Source organism: Pteropus alecto, unplaced genomic scaffold, assembly GCF_000325575.1.
Source record: "Pteropus alecto unplaced genomic scaffold, ASM32557v1 scaffold359, whole genome shotgun sequence".
Lineage (NCBI taxonomy): Eukaryota > Metazoa > Chordata > Mammalia > Chiroptera > Pteropodidae > Pteropus > Pteropus alecto.
In genome coordinates this window covers 3853962-3876429 of record NW_006443119.1, presented here as the reverse complement: position 1 = coordinate 3876429, position 22468 = coordinate 3853962, and the positions used below count along the sequence as shown (strand labels likewise).

The following is a 22468-nucleotide window of genomic DNA, read 5'->3' as shown; positions in this document are numbered from 1 at the left end:
AACATTTGCCAGACTTTATTCACCTGTAAAAAAACCTCACCCACACCACCACCACCACCACTACCACCGCCGCCACCACACACACACACACACACACTCATACACCAGCAGACCTAGGATCCCTGTTCCAGTCCCCAGACTCTAGGGACTCAGCACAGACATCCCACACCATGCCTACCCAAGCCCACCACCAGGGTCTGTGCCTGGGCCGAAAGGGGCAGGGGCAGTTTCCCAGGCCAGAGCTAGGTCTTGTTGGAGCCTCCTTTGCAGGGTCTGTGTGCTTTCACCCTCACCCTGCCTCACATTAGAAAGTTCACAGCAGAGTGGCCTGTTCAGGATGGGGTACTGGCTGTCGACAGGCTGGTAGCCGGGCTCTAGTGGCATCTCGGCGGCGGCGGAAGGCCAGGAATTCCTCCCGAAGGGCAGCACAGCGGGCCTCAGGGCCAGGAGCGTGAGCAGTGCTCAGGAGGCAGCCCTCCTCTGGAGTCTTTTCACCTGCAAGATGAGGGCAGAACAATGTGAGAACAAAGTCCTGTGGTTCACTGGCACCATGAAGCGCCCCAGGGCCTGCAGTGCAGATGAGGCAAGGGAGCAAGAGGAGAGAGCTTGGAGCGCAAGGATGACAGGGAACAAACTGGGTCATCGGGCTGTGAGGGAACGTGGGACAGCGAGGCCAGGTGTGGAGGGCTCACACACCTAGCTCTGACTCAGCTTCAAGTCGGGATCGAGGGCCAGCCAAGCCCAGGTGCAAAGTCTCCAGCAATTCCATGTCCCCAGGGAATTCTGAGTCCCATTCATAGTTTTCATCCACAGATGTGTTTCTCCTGTTAAAAGGGACAAACGCATGGGGTGGGTAGAGGAAGAGAGTGGCCAGAAAAGCCTGAACTAAGGCTCTCCAAATTCAGGTAGGGCCACAGGTTTTCTCTAAGGATTCCTGGACCTCAGCCAAAGCTTCTAAAGGACAAGGTCCTTTAGTCCCAGGGTGGGAGTGAAGCAGAGAAGGCAGAGGGTATCAAGAGAGGGGTGAAAAGAAAATCTAAGACACAGGGCAGCACTGGGGGCAGGGCAGGGATAGCCAAGGACTGCCCTCACCTCTTGCTGACTGTCACCACATGCTCCCTTCGGGGCCATCTCTCAGGGCCACTGGCCCAGCTGCTGGTATCTCCTGGAGCAGGGCTGAGGTAGCTGCCTCCTGCAGAGGGGGCCGTGGAGGGGGGCCGCAAGAATGAGGCACTGCCCCGCCCACTGCTCTGGCTGGTGAGGCTGCCCCGAGGGGCAGCAGGGAGAATGCTTGGCAGCAGCCGCTCCCTCAGCGTCCAGTCAGCCAGTGCTGTATACGGAGGCTCTGGGGCAGCCCCAGCCCTGACCATGGCCCCAGGAAGCACTGCCCTGGGAGATCCAGGGGAAGAGTCCAGAGAATGAAGGAGAGATGAAGTGGGGCAAGGCTGGGTGTCCACATAATCTGGGAGTGGAGCAGGACGGGGCTCCTCAAAAGGGGGCCAGTCCCCATCCACATTCATCTCTCGGAAGAAGGGCAGGCTCAGGTACTGGAGCAGGGGTCCTGGATGTGGCAGGGGACTGGCTGGGGCTGCAGGAGGGGGCCCCACAGGGCTGATGTCTGAAATGCAAAGGGGCTGGGGCTGCCCACTGGGGCTGCTGCTGCTGCAGTCATAGGACCTGGCCTGACGCCAGGCTAGGGTCTGAGGTTCAGCCCACTCAGGGCCTGACTTTTCTTGGGGGGTCGCCATGTTGGGTCCCATCACAAAGCGCCCATCTGGTCCCCGGCAAATGGGCTCTAGGGGCAAGGGCCCCCGGCTAGATAGAGGATCCAGAGGGGAGCCTGGGGATCCCGGGGGCTCCCCACAGAGCAGACTCTGGCGCACGCTGGGGACTGGGGAAGCCTGGAGCTTCAGCTTGGCCACACTGTCAGGACTGCCTGAGCCTGGGGCAGAACTGTGGAAGGAAAAGAGATCAGGGTCTGTGGTTGGGGCCAGTCCCCCTCCCAGGAACCAGTGTCAGGCCTGGATAGGTTTGGTATACAACAGAGCAGAGCTAGGAGAGCAAACGAAAAAAAACCCACATGGAGAGGCAAAGGGAGGCACAGGCAATGCTGGACTACCCCAGGCTGAGGCTCTGCATGTCCATCCTTACCTCTCTCTCACTTCTGTTCCACCTCCCAAACCTCCCACACCTCCCACTCTGAGGTGCAGAAAAGGAAGCAAATAATGGGGCGTACTGTAGGAAGGCAGAAGGAAGCCCAGGAGGTGGAGGGACTTACAGTAGAGCTGACAACCGGGGCGGAGAGAAGAGAAGAGGTGGATCTGTAAGGGCAGGAGAACAAGAGGTGACACAGGCAAACCCAGGGCCTTCCAGGGCCACAGGCACAGACCCTCACCCAACAGCAGGTACCCAGCTCCATTTGGCTGGGACTAGTGTAGGCAAGGCTGAGTGCAGGACCAAGTAAGGGAGGGCCCCTGGCTCAGAAGAAGGGAGGGCTTTCCTCCAAGTAGGAGGTACTGCTGGGGGTCAGCCCTACCTTGGTGGAGGTGCTTGCGGCGGCGGCGGCGGGCAGCCCTGCGCCGGTTGGTGATACAAGCAGCCAGAATGCTCACAAGGACAGCCACCCCAAGGAAGCAGAGCCCACCCAGCACGCCAGCCAGCACAGGCTGTGGCAAGAGACCTGGCAGCTGGGTGCGTGATGGGTAGACCTCCAGGCCTGCGAAAGGGGCCACAAGGGAGGATGGGTGTCCAGAGTCAGTAGGCTTAGAGCCCCTAGGCCCTAGTGTCAGCCCTCCTGCCAGGTTCTCACCAGAAGTGGAGACATTGGCTGTGTTGCTGGGATCGCTGACATAGCCACCAGCCAAGGCCACAAGGCGGAACTCGTAGAGAACATCCTGGGGATGGAAGGGTCAAGGAAGATCAGGGCTGGGCCTGACCGACCACCCCAGCCCCATGCACACTACAGCTGGGAACTAAGGGTAAAGTGGGAAGCCAGGGAAACGGTCAAATCTGGGTGAAAAGATCAGGTTTGGTGCATGGAGCGAGGGCCTGGAAAGCCGCAGAAGGACCCCTGTGCCCACCTCCCATGCTAACCTTAATGAGGCCCGGCACCAGCAGCTGCATTTCCGTGCCTGCCACTGTCCGGTCCAGCACCTCCCAATTCTGGGAGCCTTGTCGGCCCTCCAAGATGTAGCCATCCAGTCTCTTAGGGACCAGTTCTGGGGGATCCCAGTGCAGGAGTATCCCCCGGGGTGTCCTCACTGCCACCAGACCTCGGGGAGAGGACAGCGGAGGTGGCATTGCTGTCAGGGGAAGCCTGGGGGCAGCTGGTGTGGTAGGAAGCCCTGATTGGGACAGACAGGCATGGTAGCAATAGGATTTCCAGTGCCCTTCTCCACCTCCCCTGGCCTTCCACAACCCCTGGTGCCCAACCATTCTCCCAGAGCCCCGAAAAACAAGCCTGGATCATCCTCCACAAACCCCTCTGGGTCCAACCTGCCCATCACCTCTGCCCTCTCTCACCTAGGTCCCCCCATATCCGGGTTTTCCCTGCCAGCCCTTCCCCATCCTTGTCTGTTGCTCTGGGGTGAGAGGTCTCTCACCTTCAGGGGCAGACAGGACGATCTCACTGAAGGGCCCACTCCCCAGCTTGTTCTGGGCTAGGACGCTGAACTGGTACTGGGTGTGGGGCTGCAGCCCTGGCACAAGGAGGTGAGCAGCCCCCACAGGCACCGCCAGGGACACCCAATCATGATGGGCTCGGTCAGGACCCTTTGCCCTGGAAGACATGAGGAAATGGGGGCACCTGAAGAACTAGGAAGCACAAGAAGCTTGGAGTCTGGAGAGCTAACCGTTCTCCTCCCCTCAACCACCCAGGATCACTTAAGATTCTCTGGAAATCAGGCAGCAGAGTTGGAGCAGGGCTGAAATGGAGGGGTAGGAGAAAGGGCAAAGGGCCGGAGAGAAGCAGGGTGGGGAGGAGAGAGGTGGAAGGGCAGGTCACGCACAATGGGGTATACCAGATGCTGAATCTCTGCAGATAGCCACCATCAAAGCCAGGCTCCCAGGAGACATTGGCACCCTCGGGCACAGACACCACAGACACATTGGTGACAATGTGGGGGCTGGTGCCTGGGTGAAGGGACAGAAGGAGGGACAATGGTTAGGGCCATGAGGAAAGGCAAAGAGCTAAGGGGAGCCCAGGGGTCCTCCCATCCCCAACTGGGCCTCCAGAAATGATTCCCCGTCTCCTGTCCCACGTGGTTTCCTACAGCCCCCAGCCGGCTCTGCAGCCACTAACCCAGCACGTAGACCTTCGTGGAGGTGGCCACTTGGGCCACAGCATTGCTGGCGGTACACTCCCAGCGCCCATGGGCCTCCTTGGTCAAGGGTCGCAGGATGAGGCTACTGTTGCTGTCCACCTGGGCCTGGCCCTTCAGCCCCCGGCCCACCTACAGAACCACTGGTCAGCCCTGAGGACACACGCAGCCACCCCTCACCAAGGGTGCCACTTATCTCTCCAGGCAACTTCAGCTTCCTTCCCACCCTGCTTCTGACGACCCTCCCATTTCAACATCCTCCTTCCAACGAATGGCCAAGAGCACAGAAAGGAGCGGGCAGAGTGGGCAGAGGACAGGCAGAGCGGGCTCAGGAGCCTTACCTTGGCCCAAGAGACAGTGGGCGGAGGGTCTCCTTGGGCAGAGCAGGGGATGAGGAGCTCCCGCCCTACTTCCTGGAAATACTCTTCCTGGGGCCGTTCTAAAAAAGCTGGGGGGGCCTGCAGGCCAGAAATGGCTTTGGGAGGGGCCGCTCTCATACTGCTTGCTGTCCCCTCTCTGGGGCTCCCTCTCACACCACATCTCCGTCTCATCTCTCCCTATCTCTCTAGCTTCGTAGCTCGGTTCCCTGGTGGGACAGAGAAAGACTGTGGGGATGGGAGGCCTCTCTACAGAACACTTCCAGAAAGGGAGGTGGCGGGGTCAAGGTTAGTGAGATGGGGTCAGGCAGGGTATCAGACTCTGGGGATGTGCTGTGTGACTGATGTCCCACCTATCTCTCACTATCTCTGCAGAAAACTCTGGGATGGTGCCGGACAGCTGCTGCTGTGCACTGTGAGACGCACAGACTTGGAAGCCCCTCCCCACCCCGCTCTGCCAGCCTGGTGTCCACATGGGCGCATCTTTAGCCACCTGGCCCACTGCTGCAGGCCCACCCTGAGCCTCACCTTGAGCAGCACACGGGTCACCGGGGAGGGCCCTGCAGTACCAAGACTGTTGTAGGGGGTGCAGGAGTATTCTCCCAGAGCATCCTCATTCCCCAAGGCAATGACCAGTGAGCCTTCTGAGCCCTGGGACCAGCCGGGGAACTGGGGGTAAAAGGAGATGATGACAAGAGAAAGAAACTCAGCAGAGGCCAGGCCGAGACAGAGAGAAGCCATACCAGGGAAAAGATGGTACAGAAGCCCACAACTCCACCTCTAGGCCTGATCTCTCTGTAGTCCAGTCCTCCATCTCCCTTTCCCAAAAAGGGACCACTCCCAGTGGGTGTGATGGCTAGGACTGCATAACTCCAGAAGGCACCACTCACAGAGAATACAGCGTGAATAGCGCCCCTTGCGGTTGAGCTGTGTGTGGGCTCCCTGCCTGGTGGGACCATATCTATTTGTCTTCCCAGCACTCCAGGACAAAATTCAGCATCTTCCACCCCAAATCAGTTGCTTTTCCTAACTTCCCTATTTCTACGTTAAAGGCCCCACTGTCCTCGGTAACATCTGACTCCTTACCCTTCCTCACTCTCCCACCTACACACTCATCAGCTCTGACCTTCTGGAAAGCCCATCCATCTTCACATCCTCCTCCCTAACTTGGACTACATAACCTCTCACCTGGACCATTTCAACAGCCCCTGAACTCTTCTCCCTATGTCCACTCTCTCCTCCTCCATTCCATTCCATCTGACAAACTCAACTGCTCACAGCTCTGATACTATCACACCATAGTTCAAACAACTTCAGGGCCTCCAAATGCCTTTAGACTTTTTTTCTAACATTCAACAAAAATTTACGGAGTACTATTACTGCAGGAACCATGGGGACACTAGGATTAAAGCATGCAATACTAGCCCACAAGGAATTTATAGTCTTTGCAAACAAACGAAAGATACCAATCACCTCAGAATGAGGTAATATTTACTTGTCATTCGGAGTTCTTCCTTTGAGCCCCAACCTGTCTTTCCAGCTTCCTCTGCACCATTCACATCTGCACAGTACTCCCATCAAGCTGGACAATTCATTATGTCATAAACACAAACACTCTGAGCCCATCACCAAAGTCCCAGAAGCTATAGCTGACCTCTCTTTGACCAGTCCTAATTGGAAGGTGCTTTCACCATCCCGAGCCTTCCAGCAGAGAGTCTCTGTTACTGTCCTTCCCCCTCCTAGGCTGTGCTCTTCTTTTGCATGGATGTCTCTTTGCTCAAGCTTCCCGTGCAATACCCCACACAGCACCCAGTAGTAAGTCTATGTTCTAGTTACTGAACTGAATCAAACTGAGCTAACTCTGCCCCAGCTGTCCTGACTAGACTAAAACCAAGCTGAGACATTCCTTCCCTTGCCCCAAGCCTGTACCTTGTCCAGCTGTAGGGCCTGCCCATCCTTGGTCCAGATGACAAAGAGCAGTGGGGGGTTGGCACGAACTGGGCACCTGATCACCCCTTGCATGCCTATGGGCAGGGGTGTCTCAGGAGGCATTGCTGTCACCTGGGCTGGGTCTGGGAAAAAACAGTGGGAAGTAGTGCAGGTAGTGCAGGAGGAGCTTGGCCCGGTCCAGGGGAGGGGAGCAGGCTGTGAGGGGAGCTGGGGTCAGGCTTACAGAGCACAGTGAGGTAGGCAGAGGCCGAAGGCGGGTGTAGGAGGCCGTTGCTGGGCACACAGGTATAGCAGCCCGCATCATCAGGCTGGGCAGCCTGCAACCATAGGCTCCCATCCACCGAAATCCGCACCCGTGACTGAAGGCGCCTGCAATATGGCATGTGTGGGGAGGGGTCCAGGCCTTGCTCAGCCAAGGGGCTCCTCAAAGACTTCCCACCAGTCCCCCACACCCACACTCCAGAGCCCCACCTAATGTGGAAGACATTGACGCTGTCCTGGAACCAGCTATAAGTGAGATTAGCAGGGTACGCCTCAGCCTGGCAGGCCAAGGAAACATCCCGGGAGGCATTGACCGTGCTGTTCTTGGGGGACACCACGATGACTGGGGGTCCTGTTGGGAGTGACAATAGGAGGGAGGGGCCTCAGCCCACGGTCATCTCAGAACTCTGAATTCACTTCTACGATTCTCCCTGGACCTCCTCTTTGGAACCCCATTTGCCCAGTTTCCCCTACCTAGAAACACTTTGTGTGTGTGTGTTGAGTAGAGAGATCAGTTCTTACTCTCCACTCATTCACCCTTTATATCTCTCACGTCACACCTTACATCACCTCTGTCTCCTCCCCAACTCCAGGTACCCACTACCTTATCCCCAGATGCTGCATTGATCCCTGAACCCAGGCTCCCCCATCTCTGCCACTCTGATGACCATTCGTGCATTGAGTGGCCATTCATTCTTTGGCCACAGAACACTTCTGCTCAAGAATCCACAACAGCTGCTGTCTTCTGCCACATGAAGCTCCAACTTCTTGACCCAGCCCTCGTGATCCAAACCCTCCCTGCCTGGACAACCATTTTCATATGCCAACTCTTACAAATAATTCTGTCAGATCAGTGCGGGCAGCTCACTGTGTCCCATGCTAGGCTCACTCCTGTCTCCAGGCCTTTGCTCTTGGAACCCCCAACCTGGAATGCTCTTCCGGAGAGCCTGGCTGAGCCACAGAGCCTCTGCTTTAACTTCCACCACTGCACTGCTCTCTCCCTGCTCTGGGCTCCTACCACACGAGTAGGCAGTAATAGGCAGGCCAGGAGCCCCGCCAGGCCCTGCACTGCACCATCTCACTTAACCCACATCGGAGCCTTTGTGGTAGGAATTGCCATCTCCACTTCATAGATGAAGAAATGAAGGCAGAGGCAGAGAGGTTGTGAGGTGACTCGCCCAAGGTCGTCAGGGAAGGTGAGATTCAGTCAGGCCTTCCCAACACCAGAGACTTTGTTCTTAATCATTATCTAGCACTGCCCTTCCCACAGAACCATGGGGAACCACACTTCCTAACTGGGCTGACTTCCCCACGTGGATGAGAAGCTCTATGAAGGCAGAGTCAGGCCTTCTATTTCTCAGCTTCTCTTCTAAAGGGAAGGTCTTGGCCAGGAATTACAATGTCCTGATCCCTGTGCTAAGCTAAATCTGATTAAATTCTTGCCACAGTCCTGAGAAGTAGCTATGAACCTCTTTATATAGATGGGGAAAATGGGGGCCAACGGGTCACAGAGCTCATGGCCTAACAGTAGCACCCATGCCCTTCCCACTATACCACACTGCTGAGCACTAAATATCTACCTGTTATTGGCCCTTTTCAAATTTAAGATGCTGTTTTCAGAGGAATAGCCGGCACCTGTTAGGGGCTTCCTCACTCTCCAAAGCCCCTGCCCTCAGGCACAAGTCTCCTCCCAATTCCTGCTATGTGTACCCCCAGCCACAGGCCAGTCCTCACACTAGGAGTCCCGGTTCCAAGCCTCCCCCCTCTCAAAGAGCACCTAGCACCAGCAGCTGGGTCGTGTGGATAGCACTGCCCTCAGTGCTGGAGGCCTGGCAGGTGTAGATCCCAGAGCTGCCTCGCTCCACCCGCTGGATCCACAGTGTCCCGTTCTGCACCTAGAGTAAGAATCCATGAGGAAGGCCCCAGGAGTCACCTATCCCACCAGCAGGCCTGACCCTGCACTTCTGAGGATGGCCTGCAGAGGGAAGCAGCACCACAGGCTCAGGAAGCCAAGTTAGAGCCCCTCCCCTGGCCTGTCTCCCAACCCGCCTTTGCCGCCCTTTAGCCCTGCTCCCAGGACTGCTCCTGACCCTCACACTATATGGCTCACCCTGCCCAGCACCACTTACCTGCATCTGGCCCTGGCCCTGGCCAATGTCCTGTCCTTGGAGCTTCCAAGTCACATGAGGCTGAGGGCTACCACGGGCCACACAACGCAAGGTCAAGGGCTCCAGTTCCTGAACTTCCAGCACCTGGGGAGGTGTCTCCAGGAATTGAGGGGGTGCTGTGAAGAGAGGGGCTTCAGGAGCTGCCAGAGTAACTATCAGCCCAAAAAGCAGCGTCTGAGGACAGGGAGACAGATCAGGGCTGCAGCCCTCCGCCCACCAGCTCACCCAGCTTCACAGAACCCCCAGCCCAGGGGCACTCTGCCTGCTGCACCCAGGGCCAAGTGAGAATTGCACCAGCCCACCCCCCAACTGGCCTGCAGAGTTGGCAACCCAGGCCGAGCACAGGCTGGGTGCTCAGAGCCGGAGGAGAGCTAGATAAACCTCTGGAAGAGCACTGTTTTGGGAGTCAAAAGGCCTGGCTCTAGACTCTATTCAGCCTCTAATAAGTGGCATGACCTAGTCTCCCTGTGCCCTAGCCCATCTAGGAAATGGGAATTATGACCTCCTTCCTTCTTCATGGTTGAGAGAGGATTCATGAGGGTTAAAAAATGTTTGAAAAAACAAAATGCTATATATATTTGATCTGTTTCACTCAAGGCCCAAAGCCCCCTTACCCACTACTGTTACTCTCTCCTGGCCAAGGGGTCAGGAGAGAAGAGAAGGGAAGTTCCTAACACAGAGCCTAGAAGGTCAATTGGATTTAGATTTGAAGAAAGAAAAGAGCAGAAGTGGGGGCAGGAGAGGAAAAATGCAAACAATGAGCAAGCAAACAAGGGCGTCAGCAAGGGTGGGGCATCAGAACTGCCATCCTCCCCTCCCTCACCAGCCAGAGGTCCCATCATCCTGCACCCCCCCCCCTTCTCCACTGCCTGCTCCCAGCTTCATACAATTGACTGTGAGGTGCACCCAGGAGCCATTAGCAGAATCATCTTCGGGGCTGTGCTGGTCCAGCAGGAGCACCCGGCACTCGTACCAGCCCTGGTCTTCTGCTCGGAGCCCTTCAATCTGAAGAGATGCCCCCTTCTGCAGCCTGACTCGCCCTGGAGGAGGAGCCCAGAATCAGGATGCTTCATGGACCCATAGGAGCCCCAAACCTCTGGTCACACTTGTCATTCTCAGAGGTCAAGAACAGACCCAGTCTCTCCATGTTACCCTGATAGAGAGGCCTCCAGAGAAGCACAGAGGGTGTTGGGTTATTGAGGGCGGATCCCTCCCTCAGCCCCTCTGATCACTCCTGCCTTCGAGCAGCTGGGACCCAGTCTAGACAAAGCAGGTAGAAGACCCTCCGCTGAGCTGCAGCTCCCAGGACTGTTGGGGGAAGCAGGTTGAAGAGCCAATGCTTAGTTTCCTCTGGGTTCTTATAGGACCTGCCCATCCCTGGGCTTTTCATAGGGCGAGCGGGTATGGGTCCCATGGGCTCTGTCCCCGGAAGGAAGCCTCAGTAGTGTTTGGGGCCCGAGCAGGGACTCATACCTCTGCTCATACCTCGCCTAGCAAAGCCCGTAATCCCTCAGGGCTATTATTGGTGGCCTAAGCCCCTTAGGGTGGCCAGAGTCCAGCCCAGCCAGACAGCAAGGTCAGCAGCCTCCTCACCCCATCCCTTCATGCCCCAGGGCACCCAGGCCCCAGCTGGCTGACCACACAAAGCTCCACAAAGCCACATAGCCCAGCACAGGCAGACACTACACTCCCACCCTCAGCATCTGCACCATACCACCAGACTGACTGAGGGTACCCCCAGATCCCTCAGCACCTCAGCCATGCACCCCAAATGGCTTCATGGGTCCCTAGCAGTACAACCTAGTGAGAACAGCAGCTCTGCTGTGCAGTCCTCTGGGCAAGTTATTAACCTCTCTCAACTGCAGTCTCCTCTGTAAAGTGAGAAGGGAAATGTGGGTGGGGTGGAGGGGAGATCATGTAGGACAGGCAGGTAGCATGGTGCCTGGCATCAGCAGGTGCTAAAATAAAGGCTGTTGAACAAATGAATGAGCTCAAGATTTGAAATCGGCAGCTTGTGTTCAATCCTGGCCTTATCCCCTATCCCCTTTACTTGGTAACACACTATCTCCCTTTCTTCGTCCTGTATCAGTGAATAGCACCAGCATACACCAAGTCACCCTTCCAGACTCCTGGCATCACCTATTCCTTTCTCCATTACTTCCCCCTCTATTTGTTCAGTAAATATTTCAAATTCTACCTTCTAATATTTGTTCCTTCTCTACCATTTTCACCTTAGTTTAGTCCTGGGTATCTCTCACCTGTAGTACTCCCACTGCCTACTAAGGGGCTTTCTCCCTCCTGCCTAGCTCCCAACAGTCATCAGCGGCCCACCCCATCTTAACTTTTTATGTGGTTGAATGACACTTCTGAATCTTTGGGTCACGTAAAACAAATACAGCACTAAAAGGCCACTCCAACCAAGCAGACTGTGCTCCAAATTAGTCCTTTCTAATCTTGGAAATTCTAAAGTTGTTAGTGCACTCATCCTCTCCAATCTGCTTCCATTCTACCTAAGGTGATCTTTCTGAACTATAATCTCAATCTAATGCCATCCAGGAAGAAGACAATGAACAAGTGGAAGCTGGCTTTGTGATAGTAGGCAGGGATGTTTTTCTCCCAAGAACGAGGTTCAGGGCTGTGGATTCTCTAGGAAGGGTGGAACTGATTAAAGGGCTAGGTGTTTAAATCCCCACCTAGGAGATAAGCCGAGACCTTGCAGGTAAATATTTAACACACTCATACCCTTCCACCCAGCAGCAGGATTCCTCAATGACCTTAATCTGCCTGCTCAGCCATGGAACCCCGCAGAGCAGACCACAAGCTGCAACCTCCCTTAACTACTACGTGTAATTTTTCATTGTAGTGATCTTTGAGCTCTACAAAGAAGGCAGAAGAGGGGAGGGAGGCTGAGGTTGAATACGGGCCATGCAATATTAGGCACTGTGACTGTATTTAATCCTCTTAAGAATTCCATTAGAGAGAAAGGAACTGATGTTAAGCTTCTTTCCAAAAACTCTCATGGTTAGTAAGTGACAAGGCCAGGCCTCCTGTCTCCAGATGGACATACTTTCCATTGCACACTGCTGTTAGGATCACGTTATGTTCAAGGTACTCAGCACTGAGCACATTCAGTATGTTCTTACTCGGGGGTGTTGGTAACCAGTGGGTAACAGTTCCAAATGTGTGTTGACCAAAACATCCAGTATGGCATACTGCACATCCTAACTTTTCTGAGATATGGACTTGCCTTTATAACAGAACAGCACTGACCTTAGCAACATCCACCTCCACTGCCTAGCAACTGCAGTTCAGAGTCCCCTCTCAGAAGGCTGAGAGGTCCCTTCCACACTGGAAGGCAGTAAAGAGTTAATGGGAAGAACAAGAAGATGGCCAAGGCAGGCAGTCCTGAGTCCTCCTGAGTCCTGGGCCCATCTCCTGGAGACTCAGCCTCCAACCACAGGGGAAAAGAGCCTGATAGACTAGAGACCTTCTGGCATGCAGAGATTATAAAGGAAGCAGGAGAAGTATCCCAGCGCATCCCAGCTCTCAAAGGCAGGGAACCCACACTTGCGTTCATGTGCAAGTTTACATACACACAGTTCAAGAAATGGTGCTAACTTCACGGTTCCAAAAGACCATGAAGCAAGAGTACAGAAGGCCTCCAGGAAGCTGTGACCATGCAGAGGGTTTTGAAGGATAAAAAGCAGTAAGGGGCGATGACTAGAGGCAGCAGGGGCATTCTAAAGGAGAATGAGATAACTGTCCTGAGAGAAAACTCATGTCCTTTCTGCTCTATGGGGCATCTTGAAACTCCCAAGAAATATAGCACAAAAGTCAAAGATCAAAAGCCCGTCCCATTGATTAGAAGGAGTTGTCTAAGACCCACCCCAGGAAAGCTGGAGCAGAATAAGGCATGTCTCTCTTTCCTCTGGACGCCTGGTCATGTTTTACACCACACAAGCTCTCTGCAGGCTCCATGCTGGCACTTCACACACAGTGGCTAACTTAATCCTAGCATTTAGTCCTAGCTGGCTTTATACTGCTTTTTACTGCTTTTATACTTGACTATAAATCTAGTCTCCTCTGCCAGATGGACTCTAGAATCCTCAAAGGTTAGAGGCTTTTCCCTTCAGTACAGTCCCTAAAGCTCCAAACAGCCACTCTCATGGTTCCTCCCAATTCTAGGCACCAGCTTCATACACAGTTCCCAGGCCAGTGATCCTTTACTTGCCCAGAGGGTTTATGACAGGATAGCATTGTCCTTAGCAACCTCCACCTCCCGTTACCTAGCAACTGCAGTTCAGAGCCCCCTATACAAAGGCTGAGAGGCAGTAAAGAGTTAATGGGTGGGGTGGGGGGCTCCCCCAAAGCCCTGACCCTGCAGACTAGCCCTGGCCCAACTAGGAGCTCCAGACTGGGGGCATGGTGGGCACAAAGGGTAAGAGGAGGAAGAAAGCCCCAGAGGTTATTGCTCATGGCCCTGGCAGACACAAAGAAATCCCACAGGTAGCAAAGTTGTTGACCAGATCTCAAGGCGGGGCAAAGAGAAGGGGAGGAGTTGCACACTTTACTGGTAGAATCCCAGGAAAAGCCCTTCTCCTTCCTCTCCTCCCCTGCCCCCTGCCTGGTCCTTACATAGACATCTTCTGCATCTGCCCAGCCTTTCCAGTCAGCCCTCACCCCTCCCACCCAGCAGGCAGGCGGAGGCGGAGAGGGGGAATGGTGGGCATGGCCATATTTGCTCCACTTAGTCCTAACTGGGGCTCTCTTTCATCAAGTCTCGTGGGGCTTGTGGAGACACATACTCTCCCACCAGGCTGTCTGCCAACAACTGCCCCCGGTTTGAAAATAAACTCTTCCCTTCGGCTGCACCTGCCTCAGCCAATCCCAGGGCTTCTCCAGGATTCAAACTAAAAAGGGGAGAGAGAAAGCCCCCCTTCTGCCATCAAAGGCCTCCCAGGTGGTCGTTCCTGGGCTTCCCCTCCTTCGCTCCTAAAGGACCCATCCTTTGGCTCCTTTGGCCCTCCCACACACCGCCCTCTGAGACCTGCACTAAACAGCTCAGCTTAAGGCTCCAGCCAGGATTAGGAGAAAGCTGAGCCTTTTGAGGGAGCCAGCTGGGGCCCAGGAAGGCCTATACACTATTTTAAGACTATACAGAAGGAACCCAGCCCAGCTCCTTCCATTCACTGATCTCTTGGGAACATGGCCCTCCCCAGCCCACCTCTCTGTGCACACGCTCTTCTGTACTCAGAATCAGGCTGAGTCCCCACTGGAGAAGCAGACGAGTTGTAGATCCACCCACCCTGCTGCCCCATCAGCCCAGGCCCAAGGCCTAGAATGCCCAAACTAGCATTGAAGACAGTGGAAGAGGGGGAGGGCAAGGGAAGGAGTTGACTGCAGAGCCAGGGACAAGGACAGGGCCACATGGGGAGACCAAGGAAGATCAGAATGGAGTCTGGGAAGCTTCGTGATGAGATCTAGAAAAGCAATTAGAGAAGTAGGTTGGATACTTGAAACAGGGCTGCAGGATTTCCGGACCACGTGGAATTCTAAAACGCAGCTCGGGAGCACAGCCACGCTTGTTAAGCAGAGTTGAAGCAGTGAAGGTGGAGGTGAGGTCAGGGCAGAACAGTTAAGGAGACAACCCCATCCCAGCCCACCTTCGCTGGCGATCCCTCTGACCTGCAGCTAAGTCTTACCCACGTAGTCAGGGTCCACTCGGGGAGAATAAAGGCCAAACTGGATGAAGATGGGAAGCAGGAACCCAAAACGCAGCCACTCAATGACGTGCAACGGGGGTCGGCCAGCCGGGGGCAGCAGGTCACAGCCCAGCACTGCACTCTCCCCAGCCCGGCCCACCACTGATACCACTTCAGGCTTCCTTCGACCTGCAGGATGGGTGGCATGAGGGATAGACAGCAGGAGCCCAGGTCAGGGGTGGGAGTGGAGGTCCCATCAGTGGCCCAGGAGGCTCCCTAGGACTCTAATTGAGGGAACCCTCAACTTCTCCAGAACCCAAACATGCTCAAAGAGAACCCCTGGGAATTGCCCCCACCCCAAGACTAAATGGGAGTTCTTGAGTTCAGCTCACCGTCAGCCCCCTGGCCGATGAACAGGCTGAGGATGGCCAGACCAAGGCACCAAACCATAGCCCAGCTGCCTGCTCACCCGGCCCCCGCTATCCACAGGGGCCCAGGTGGAGGGGCCTGGGGAAGTCCGCAGCCCAGCAAGCCCAATTAATCCTTCTGATCAGGTAACAGGCTGCAGCTCCCACTCTTCTGGACAGTTAGAGCTTGGCTCACGTAACACCTGATGAAGCTGTTCTCTGGAGCTCCGCCAGATCTAAATGCCAAATGCAAGGCAACATGCAGAGTTGGCCAACATCGGAAACTAAGAGAAACCTCACAGTTAGATAAAGGCCAGGAAGAGAGCAAAGGAAGAGAAAGGAAAGGAAGCAATAAGTTTGAAATCTTGACACCCCACCCCTGGGGAATAAGGCTTGGGTTGGGATAGGGACACTGGATGAATGAGGGAGTGCTGGCGTGGAGACTAGATGGGTGAAGACATGCTGGGGCCAGATCTTAGGAGAAGCACGGGAATTCTGGGGAAACTCAGGTTACTAAGATTCTTGGAAAACTGAGGCAGGAGGGAACTGAGGGTTCCTATACGCTCAGAAAAAATATTTAGAGAAGTATGGAAGATGAAGAGCTCCCACAGCTCAGATTCCTCTTCCTTCTCTTTCCTTAGTCCTGATACTAATAACGAGGTGGCAGATAGAAGGCAGAACTAGTATTATCGTCTCGATCCCCAGAGTGACAAATAAGGACCCTGAGACTCCGACAGTCTCGCTCGGGGGTAGAGAGCCAGTCAAGGGCAAAGCTTTGATTACAACCTCCAGAAAGAAATCCCCAGGGGACCCCCACACAATTCCTTGCCCTGTTCCCCTAGCCTCCATGAACCTGGAAGCTGGGGACCAGTACCTACTTCTCCACTCAGCCTCTCAAAGATGCTTTAGCAGTTAGTCAGGTGCTTGGGAGAGGAGGAGCTGCTCCCCCACTGGCTAGTATGGGGGCCCAGGCAGCACTGCCCAGGTCTGGGTAGATTCGGGGACTGGTGGCTGATGCCACTTCCTCTTCGTGATGCTTCAAGGCAGCCTCCCTCCACAGGACACCTAACTCAATGCCTCAGCCCAATTCCTCCCACTCACTCCCCTCCAATATTCTCTGAGCCTAGGGTTTCCCTGCTCTCTCCTCCCCAACCCTAGGGGTATGGTCCATGAAAAGCCAAAGAAGCCATGAGTCTATCAGGTGTACAAAGTGATGGAGGGTAGGAACCCTTGACAGCCCAGCCCCAGAGCTCCTTGAGCCTGCACACTGGGCTGGGGGTGGGGTAGGGGTGCTGCCTCAGGCCTGGCAAATCCGAGTGGACTCTGCTCTGGGTCTCCACCCCACTCTTGGCCTCACAGTTTGGTACTGGCTATAAAACATCCCCAGGTCTCTCAGACCGACTTCTGCCTCTATTTAATGGCCCTGTGTGTCTAACTCCTGACAACTTCATAAATATTGCCCTTGCTCCCCATTGCCCCTTGTCAGCTCTCCCATACTTTCCCAACAAATCTTTTTCCAAGTATATAGGATCCTCCAGTTCCGCCTGGCTCTGGGTCTCCCCAGAATGCTTCTGCTTTCCCTAAAATCCATCCAACTCCTCTGCTCCCCGCACGTCCTCACCTGTCTGGTCTCCCACCCAGCACCCCTTCATTCTCCCAGTACCCTCATTATAGTTATCTCTACTTCTCACTGCCCCCCTCAAATTCCAATTTTTCGCACCAGAACTGCATCAGGTCCTCTGCGCCTCAAGGAACTCCCTTCCTGTCTCCTCCACAATCCCCACCCACCCACGCATCCACTTCTCCCATCCACTCCTCCCTGGAATTTCCCTCCCTAGAATTCTACCTCAGCCCACAATACATTTCTAGTGCCCCACCCCCAAATCCCTTTTTCCCTCACCTTCTCTGGACCCCGGGAACTCCTCCTTGCTATTGGAATCCACCAAGAACCAGCACCCCCTATAAACACGTATTACCTCCAGAACTCCTCCAGTTCCAGGAGAACCCCCCACCCGCCAAGAATTCCACTTCACTTCCCAGAACTCCCTTAGTTCTGCGCCCCAGAGAATTCCACTTCTCTCCCAAAGTCCCCCGCTTTCTCCTGTCCTCCTGACCTCCGCACCGTTCTCCATCCCCCCGCTGGCACCCCCATTCCATCTCCCCGTACGCCCCCGCCCTTACCTGCTCTGCACGCCGCACGGTTCCACTCCTCCAGCGACACAATAGGAGGCGGATCCGCCTCCCGCCTCGGTGCCCCAAGCGCCTCCCGTCGCCCTGGAGACCGCCAATCCCCGCCTGCGGTGGCCAATGGGAGCAGCAGAGGGCGAGGGGGCGGGCGCGACCCCCGGGCGGCCTGGGACTTGCAGTTTCCGCGGAGCAGGATTCGGCGGCACGTGGGCAGGTTGCCCCCTGGTGGAGAGCGGTGCGACCAGGCGCGGAAAACCTCCTCCCTCTTATGAGGAGTGTTGAATGATAGCTAAATATCCTAAGGCAAATGAGTGTTATTTCTTGCTGGTGGCATTTCTTACCGATGGCATTCTTGATAACAGCAATTCAGTGAAATTATTGCAGATGTAACATGGGCAAGTGATGCTTTCTGGTGGTCCAGCTTAATTCAAGATGTAATTTAGAACATTTAGCCTAAACATCAGTCCTCAGAATAATTATTAGCTTCTTTACAAAAAGAACTGTGAATTCCTAAACTTTATCACACACCTACCTCTGAATCTGGGATGGGGCCCAGGAGTTGAGTCTTTAAAATATATTTTTTTTATTTTTAACATATTTATTGAGGTAAAATTTATATACCCTTAATTAAACCATTGAAAGTGCATATTTCAATGATTTTATTTTTTTAGTCATGTATGCAGTTGTCCTGCTATCATCACAATCCAAAGAAAGCTATACATTTAACAAAAAACTTCCGATAAATGGTCTGGGCTCTTTGGCTGAGAAATTCTGTTTGATGGGATCCAATGGATTGCATGAGCTTCCCCCAATTTGCTTTGAGCTTTGATATTGTTATATAGGTCTTTGGGCAACAGGAAGTTTGCTGTTGTTCTGTAGAACCTTGGCAATGACAGATTTAACATTTTTGCTTTCAGTATCCTCAGGTGATTGGGTGAGTCCATGATTTACTAACATTTACTTTGGCTGAAACACAGATTTGAACTCTGCTCACTGGATCATTGTCTATAAGAATCAGTCCCTCCACTAGTGCATGACTCTAGCAAACTCTTTAGCATCCATATTTCAAAGCAACTTTCTCGTATTTTACTTGTAAGCACAGAAGCTAGTTGTCTTTGAACTGATAAATTATGTTCCAAAAAAACTCTGATTGTCATTACAGAAAATGGAAGACCTTAAATGTCTTTCATTCCCAGGCAGAAAATAGAAATTTTGGATGCATTTAAAAAAATATTTGTATTGGGGAGGGGCAGGGCGAGTAATGAAATGTTAAGGCACCTGCATTAACAATATAGGGATCCAGGAAGTTTGAGGCATTGGAAATGACTAGATACCCTTACAGAGGCGGTGCGGTTCAGAGCCCTTGCTCCAGGGGTCTCAGGAGCCAGCCCTGCGCTAGCTCCGTGCACGCCCTCCTTCTGGCGTGCGCTCCCTTCGACTCCCTCCCCTCCCCTAACCCACAGAGGCAGCAGCTAGTGTTGAAATCTGAGCGTGGGGAAGGAGCACTCGGCAGGGAGCAGAACTCCCCGCCCTCCTCCTAGAGGATCCACTCAGCGCCTCCTCTAATCTCCTCCCCAATCCCCAGCCCCACCTCCGCCCATTTCTTCTCTGGCCAGACTGGAAATACCTGTCTGCACTGGCGAGCTCCCACATCCTGCCCAGGCGCCTCCCGCAGTATGCGGAGGGAAAGGCTGCGCCCCAGCTGAGGTTGCCAAGTCAGCTCCCGCCGCAGCACCGGCCGCAGCACCCAGCACCAACCTCCCAGAGAAACAGGCCCAGAGGGGAGAAATGAGAAACATCTTGACACTGGTGGTTGAAAGAAGAGGAATGAAATAAATTATCATTTACTGAACCCCTGCAGGTGCCATAACCTGGACTCCATGCTTTGTAACTCTTATATGACGTACAGAGAAACCCTGTGAAGTAGGTATGGCTCCAGGTGATTAATGAGAAAACCAAGGCTCAACGAACAAGGTGAAGTAACTTGTCCAAGCCTTTCCATCTAGGACATGGTAGAGCCTGATTCAGACCCAGCCCCGACTTCAGTAACCCACCCCCTTGGAGACTTCAACCTCAGGCACAAGGATTTCTTGCACCTCTGCCCTTCTGAGCTTTCTTCTTCCTTAGTTTGGTGCTGCCTCACAGATGGATGCAGCTTAGTCACCTTCACCACCAGGCTTAAGCAGTTATGCTTTCCTTCAGGAAGCCTTCCCTGAAAGCACATTGATATCACCCCAGTATGAACTCCTTTGACTCAAACTGATTGCACCAGGCATCTGATTCATGAAATCGTGGCCTTAACGTCAGGAGAGACCACTGCTCACACCAGTGTCCTTGCTTCCTGCAGGTGACCAGCCAGCCCCATCTGACCACATCCTGGGCCAGGAAGTTCACCACCCACCACCATTCCAATTTTAAGAACTCTAATTGCTGGAAAGTTCTGCCTGGTGTAAACTTCTAGGTGCCTGAGATGGAAATGTGGAGGGGGAACAGGAGGAGAAGGGGAGGCAGGAGCAGTGTCATGGTCTCTCCCACCATCCCTCCAGCAGATTCTCCCAAAGTGGCAGCTTTCAGCAATACTCTACAATGAAACAAACTGAACTAACAGCGATGAGACTGTAATGAAAACATGTTAGTGGACACACATGAAAGTAAGGCGAGGCAGAGTGCCTAGGAAAGATGGTTGAAGCATCTTTTATCTCTTTGCACCAACCAGCGGGAAAAGAGCTACCTCCTTCACCGTGGAAACACTTCTGGTCCAAAGGTTTCACTTCTGCTGTCTCCAGTGTTTTCCTGAGGATAAGCTAATCTCACTTGAACATTAAAATAAATTTTTGTAAATTTGGGATTTAAATGATTTTCAATATTTAAAAGTGTATGATACAGTCATTTTTTCTGGAAGCTTATTTGTGAGTTTTATTATTGTCATTTTGCTGTGATTCAGGTGTATCCTGTTGGCTTGTTGGTAAGAAAAGTAACCTAGTGCTATAATTTGTTCCCTCACCATGTGATATATAAAAAGTGAAAGAAAAAAAAAAGCCCCTGAGGCTTCAAACTAAAAATTTTCCTTGGTTGTCCTCAACCCATAGCCATTACTCTCTGGGGAAGTTCATCTAACCAGCTAGAATTCTGCCTAACCAAAGTATCAGGCAGCCCACATGTTTTCAACTTGTTGACAAGAAGGTCAGAAAAGGTTGTCAATTCCAGCAACTTTGTTGACTACATGCCCATGACCACTGGTCCTGTCACCTGATGAGAAGACAAGTATGATTTCTCCTAGACTGTCATTTAACTGTTGGTGTGTCTGTCTTCTGTCCCCATGAGCCCATTCCATGAGCATGTGGAGCCTGTCTAGTTCATCACTGAATTCCCCTACAGCCCTTAGTCTCTCAGAGGAGTCCTGCCCACCTCTCCAGACTCATTTCTCACCCACCCCCTTATCTATCACACACAGTGCCTGGCTTTGCAGTCCCTAGATTTCACTGTGCTCTTTCACATATCAGTGTCTTTCCCCTTAACTGCTGTCTGGCTAGGATGTCCTTTTTCTCCCTTCCCTGGACTTCCTGCTAATCGTGTGTCAAATTATATTTACCTCTTCCCTCCAGGACATCCAGTCCACCACACCCTCACCTTCGCTTACAGCCTTTGTCACACCTCACTATACTTATTATATCTTTACAGATCTTACAAAGTTCCTTGAGGGAAGACAGTGTCTTTTCTTCCTCTTCCAAGCTAGCTCAGTGCCTGACACTTAGTAGGTGCTTAAATGTTTCCCTCCTTCTCTCAGGTTGCTTTCACCTGTTTCAAAGGATGAGCAAACTTTACAAACTGCAGTGCTATCTGGTGATTATTATCCTGGCTTCCTTCAGAGAAAGAAGCCTGGGCCTCTCTGAGTTTGTATTCCACCTTCTTTAGGGTCTCAGCCTTCCTATTCCAGGTGCCCTGGGTTATTTGGGGGCCTCAGCCTTTCTCTGTTCAGAGGCTGCATGGGAGAAGAGGGGACTTTGCCAAATTCCAGGGCAAGCCCTGGGCCAGCTGTACAGGGACCATTCACTCCTTAATACTTTCTGCATGCCTGACTCAGCTGTATTAGGAACAAGCTGCCCCTGTGTATGCAGGATAAATTCCGGTTGATTTTTCCAGTCTTCAGAAAGATATTAAGGAGGTAGAGGAAATAGGGGCTGCAGGCTTGGCCCTAGAACTCAGGCCTTTTTGAAGGTGGAACTACTCAGGCCAGAAGAAGAGGCAGGGACTGCCTCAGGCCTCCCAGCAGGACCAGGGCTCAGGCCTGCCCAGAATAGAATGGATGTTGCCAGTCAGGAGCAATTTGGGGACTAGTTACTCACCCTCACCACCTCCTTCCCAAGCCCCAATGGGCTTCCTCTCCTGCACATAAACCTAGAAAGGAAATCCCTGCTTACCTCCTGGCCCTGATTCCTTTCCAGCCAGGGACGCCTGGCTCTTGGCTCCCACTGCTTAGACCCACATGTTCTGTTTTCCTAAAAGCAGTGTCCTTGATCTCCCCAATTCCCCAATGCATCCCACAGCCCCTTCACAGTCTAATATCCCTTCTCTTGGAAGACATTTTGGAGGTCAGCATCCTTCTTCTCACAGAGAGGGTAACGCAAGGTCCGGGGAAATTCAAGTATGGCTTCTGTCACACAGCTGTCTCCCAACCCCTCAGTCTCCTCTTCTAAAACTCCCCAGGCTCCCCAGCTCTTTCTGCTTCTGTGAGAGCCATGGTACTCTCATAGCCATGTCTCTGTAAGAGCTCCAATCAGCGGTATTGATGCCTGTCTCTCCTTCGAGGTATGTGTTCCTTGTGGAAAGGGACTGTGCCCCAGTGGATGTTTCCTAAACAAAGCGTTTCAAGCTAGAGATGAGTGGTAGAGCAGAGCCCAAGTTTCCTGAGAGCTAACCCAGTGCTGTCCCTACCGAATCCTACACCATTCACTCCAATTCACTCACTACCTACACGTGTCCAGTTGCTTGGGTGTTTTCCAAGCCTCTCCCCAATGCCCCCAGCCCATGGCAACTGCACAAGATCTGATTAGGGGAGGATGGTCAAGTCTTGGGCAGTGGCAAATCAGGCCTGGG

General features: G+C 53.4%; 1 protein-coding gene across 5 annotated transcripts; it reads right to left on the bottom strand.

The window, feature by feature from the left end:
• On the bottom strand, positions 1 to 17618 carry IGSF9 (immunoglobulin superfamily member 9). 5 transcript variants are annotated; one of them, XM_015597868.2, is made up of 21 exons: positions 17366 to 17618; positions 15170 to 15468; positions 14778 to 14966; positions 9963 to 10115; positions 9037 to 9191; positions 8685 to 8802; positions 7118 to 7259; positions 6870 to 7015; positions 6626 to 6768; positions 5225 to 5365; positions 4661 to 4777; positions 4301 to 4451; positions 4008 to 4131; positions 3603 to 3778; positions 3094 to 3344; positions 2810 to 2894; positions 2537 to 2716; positions 2279 to 2321; positions 1093 to 1953; positions 697 to 824; positions 1 to 495 (listed from the first exon to the last, which is right to left on the bottom strand). In XM_015597868.2, exons 2-21 carry the CDS (start codon positions 15225 to 15227, stop codon positions 314 to 316), a joined length of 3543 nt encoding a protein of 1180 aa, XP_015453354.1. In that variant the 5' UTR covers positions 15228 to 15468; positions 17366 to 17618; the 3' UTR covers positions 1 to 313. The 5 variants fall into 5 exon arrangements, with proteins under 5 accessions (XP_015453354.1, XP_006922969.1, XP_015453357.1 ...); XM_006922907.3 differs by having other exon boundaries at positions 15170 to 15420; XM_015597871.2 differs by having other exon boundaries at positions 4020 to 4131; positions 15170 to 15420.
• Positions 17619 to 22468: the final 4850 nt, after the last annotated feature.

Excerpts from the sequence above, each read along its gene's own strand:
- IGSF9 (XM_015597868.2), bottom strand. The coding sequence starts at position 15,227 with ATGGTTTGGTGCCTTGGTCTGGCCATCCTCAGCCTGTTCATCGGCCAG. Across the intron at positions 2,322-2,536 it reads CCGCAAGCACCTCCACCAAG|ATCCACCTCTTCTCTTCTCT; the intron begins GTAGGGCTGACC and ends CTGCCCTTACAG. Across the intron at positions 825-1,092 it reads GTGGTGACAGTCAGCAAGAG|GAGAAACACATCTGTGGATG; the intron begins GTGAGGGCAGTC and ends CCCTTTTAACAG.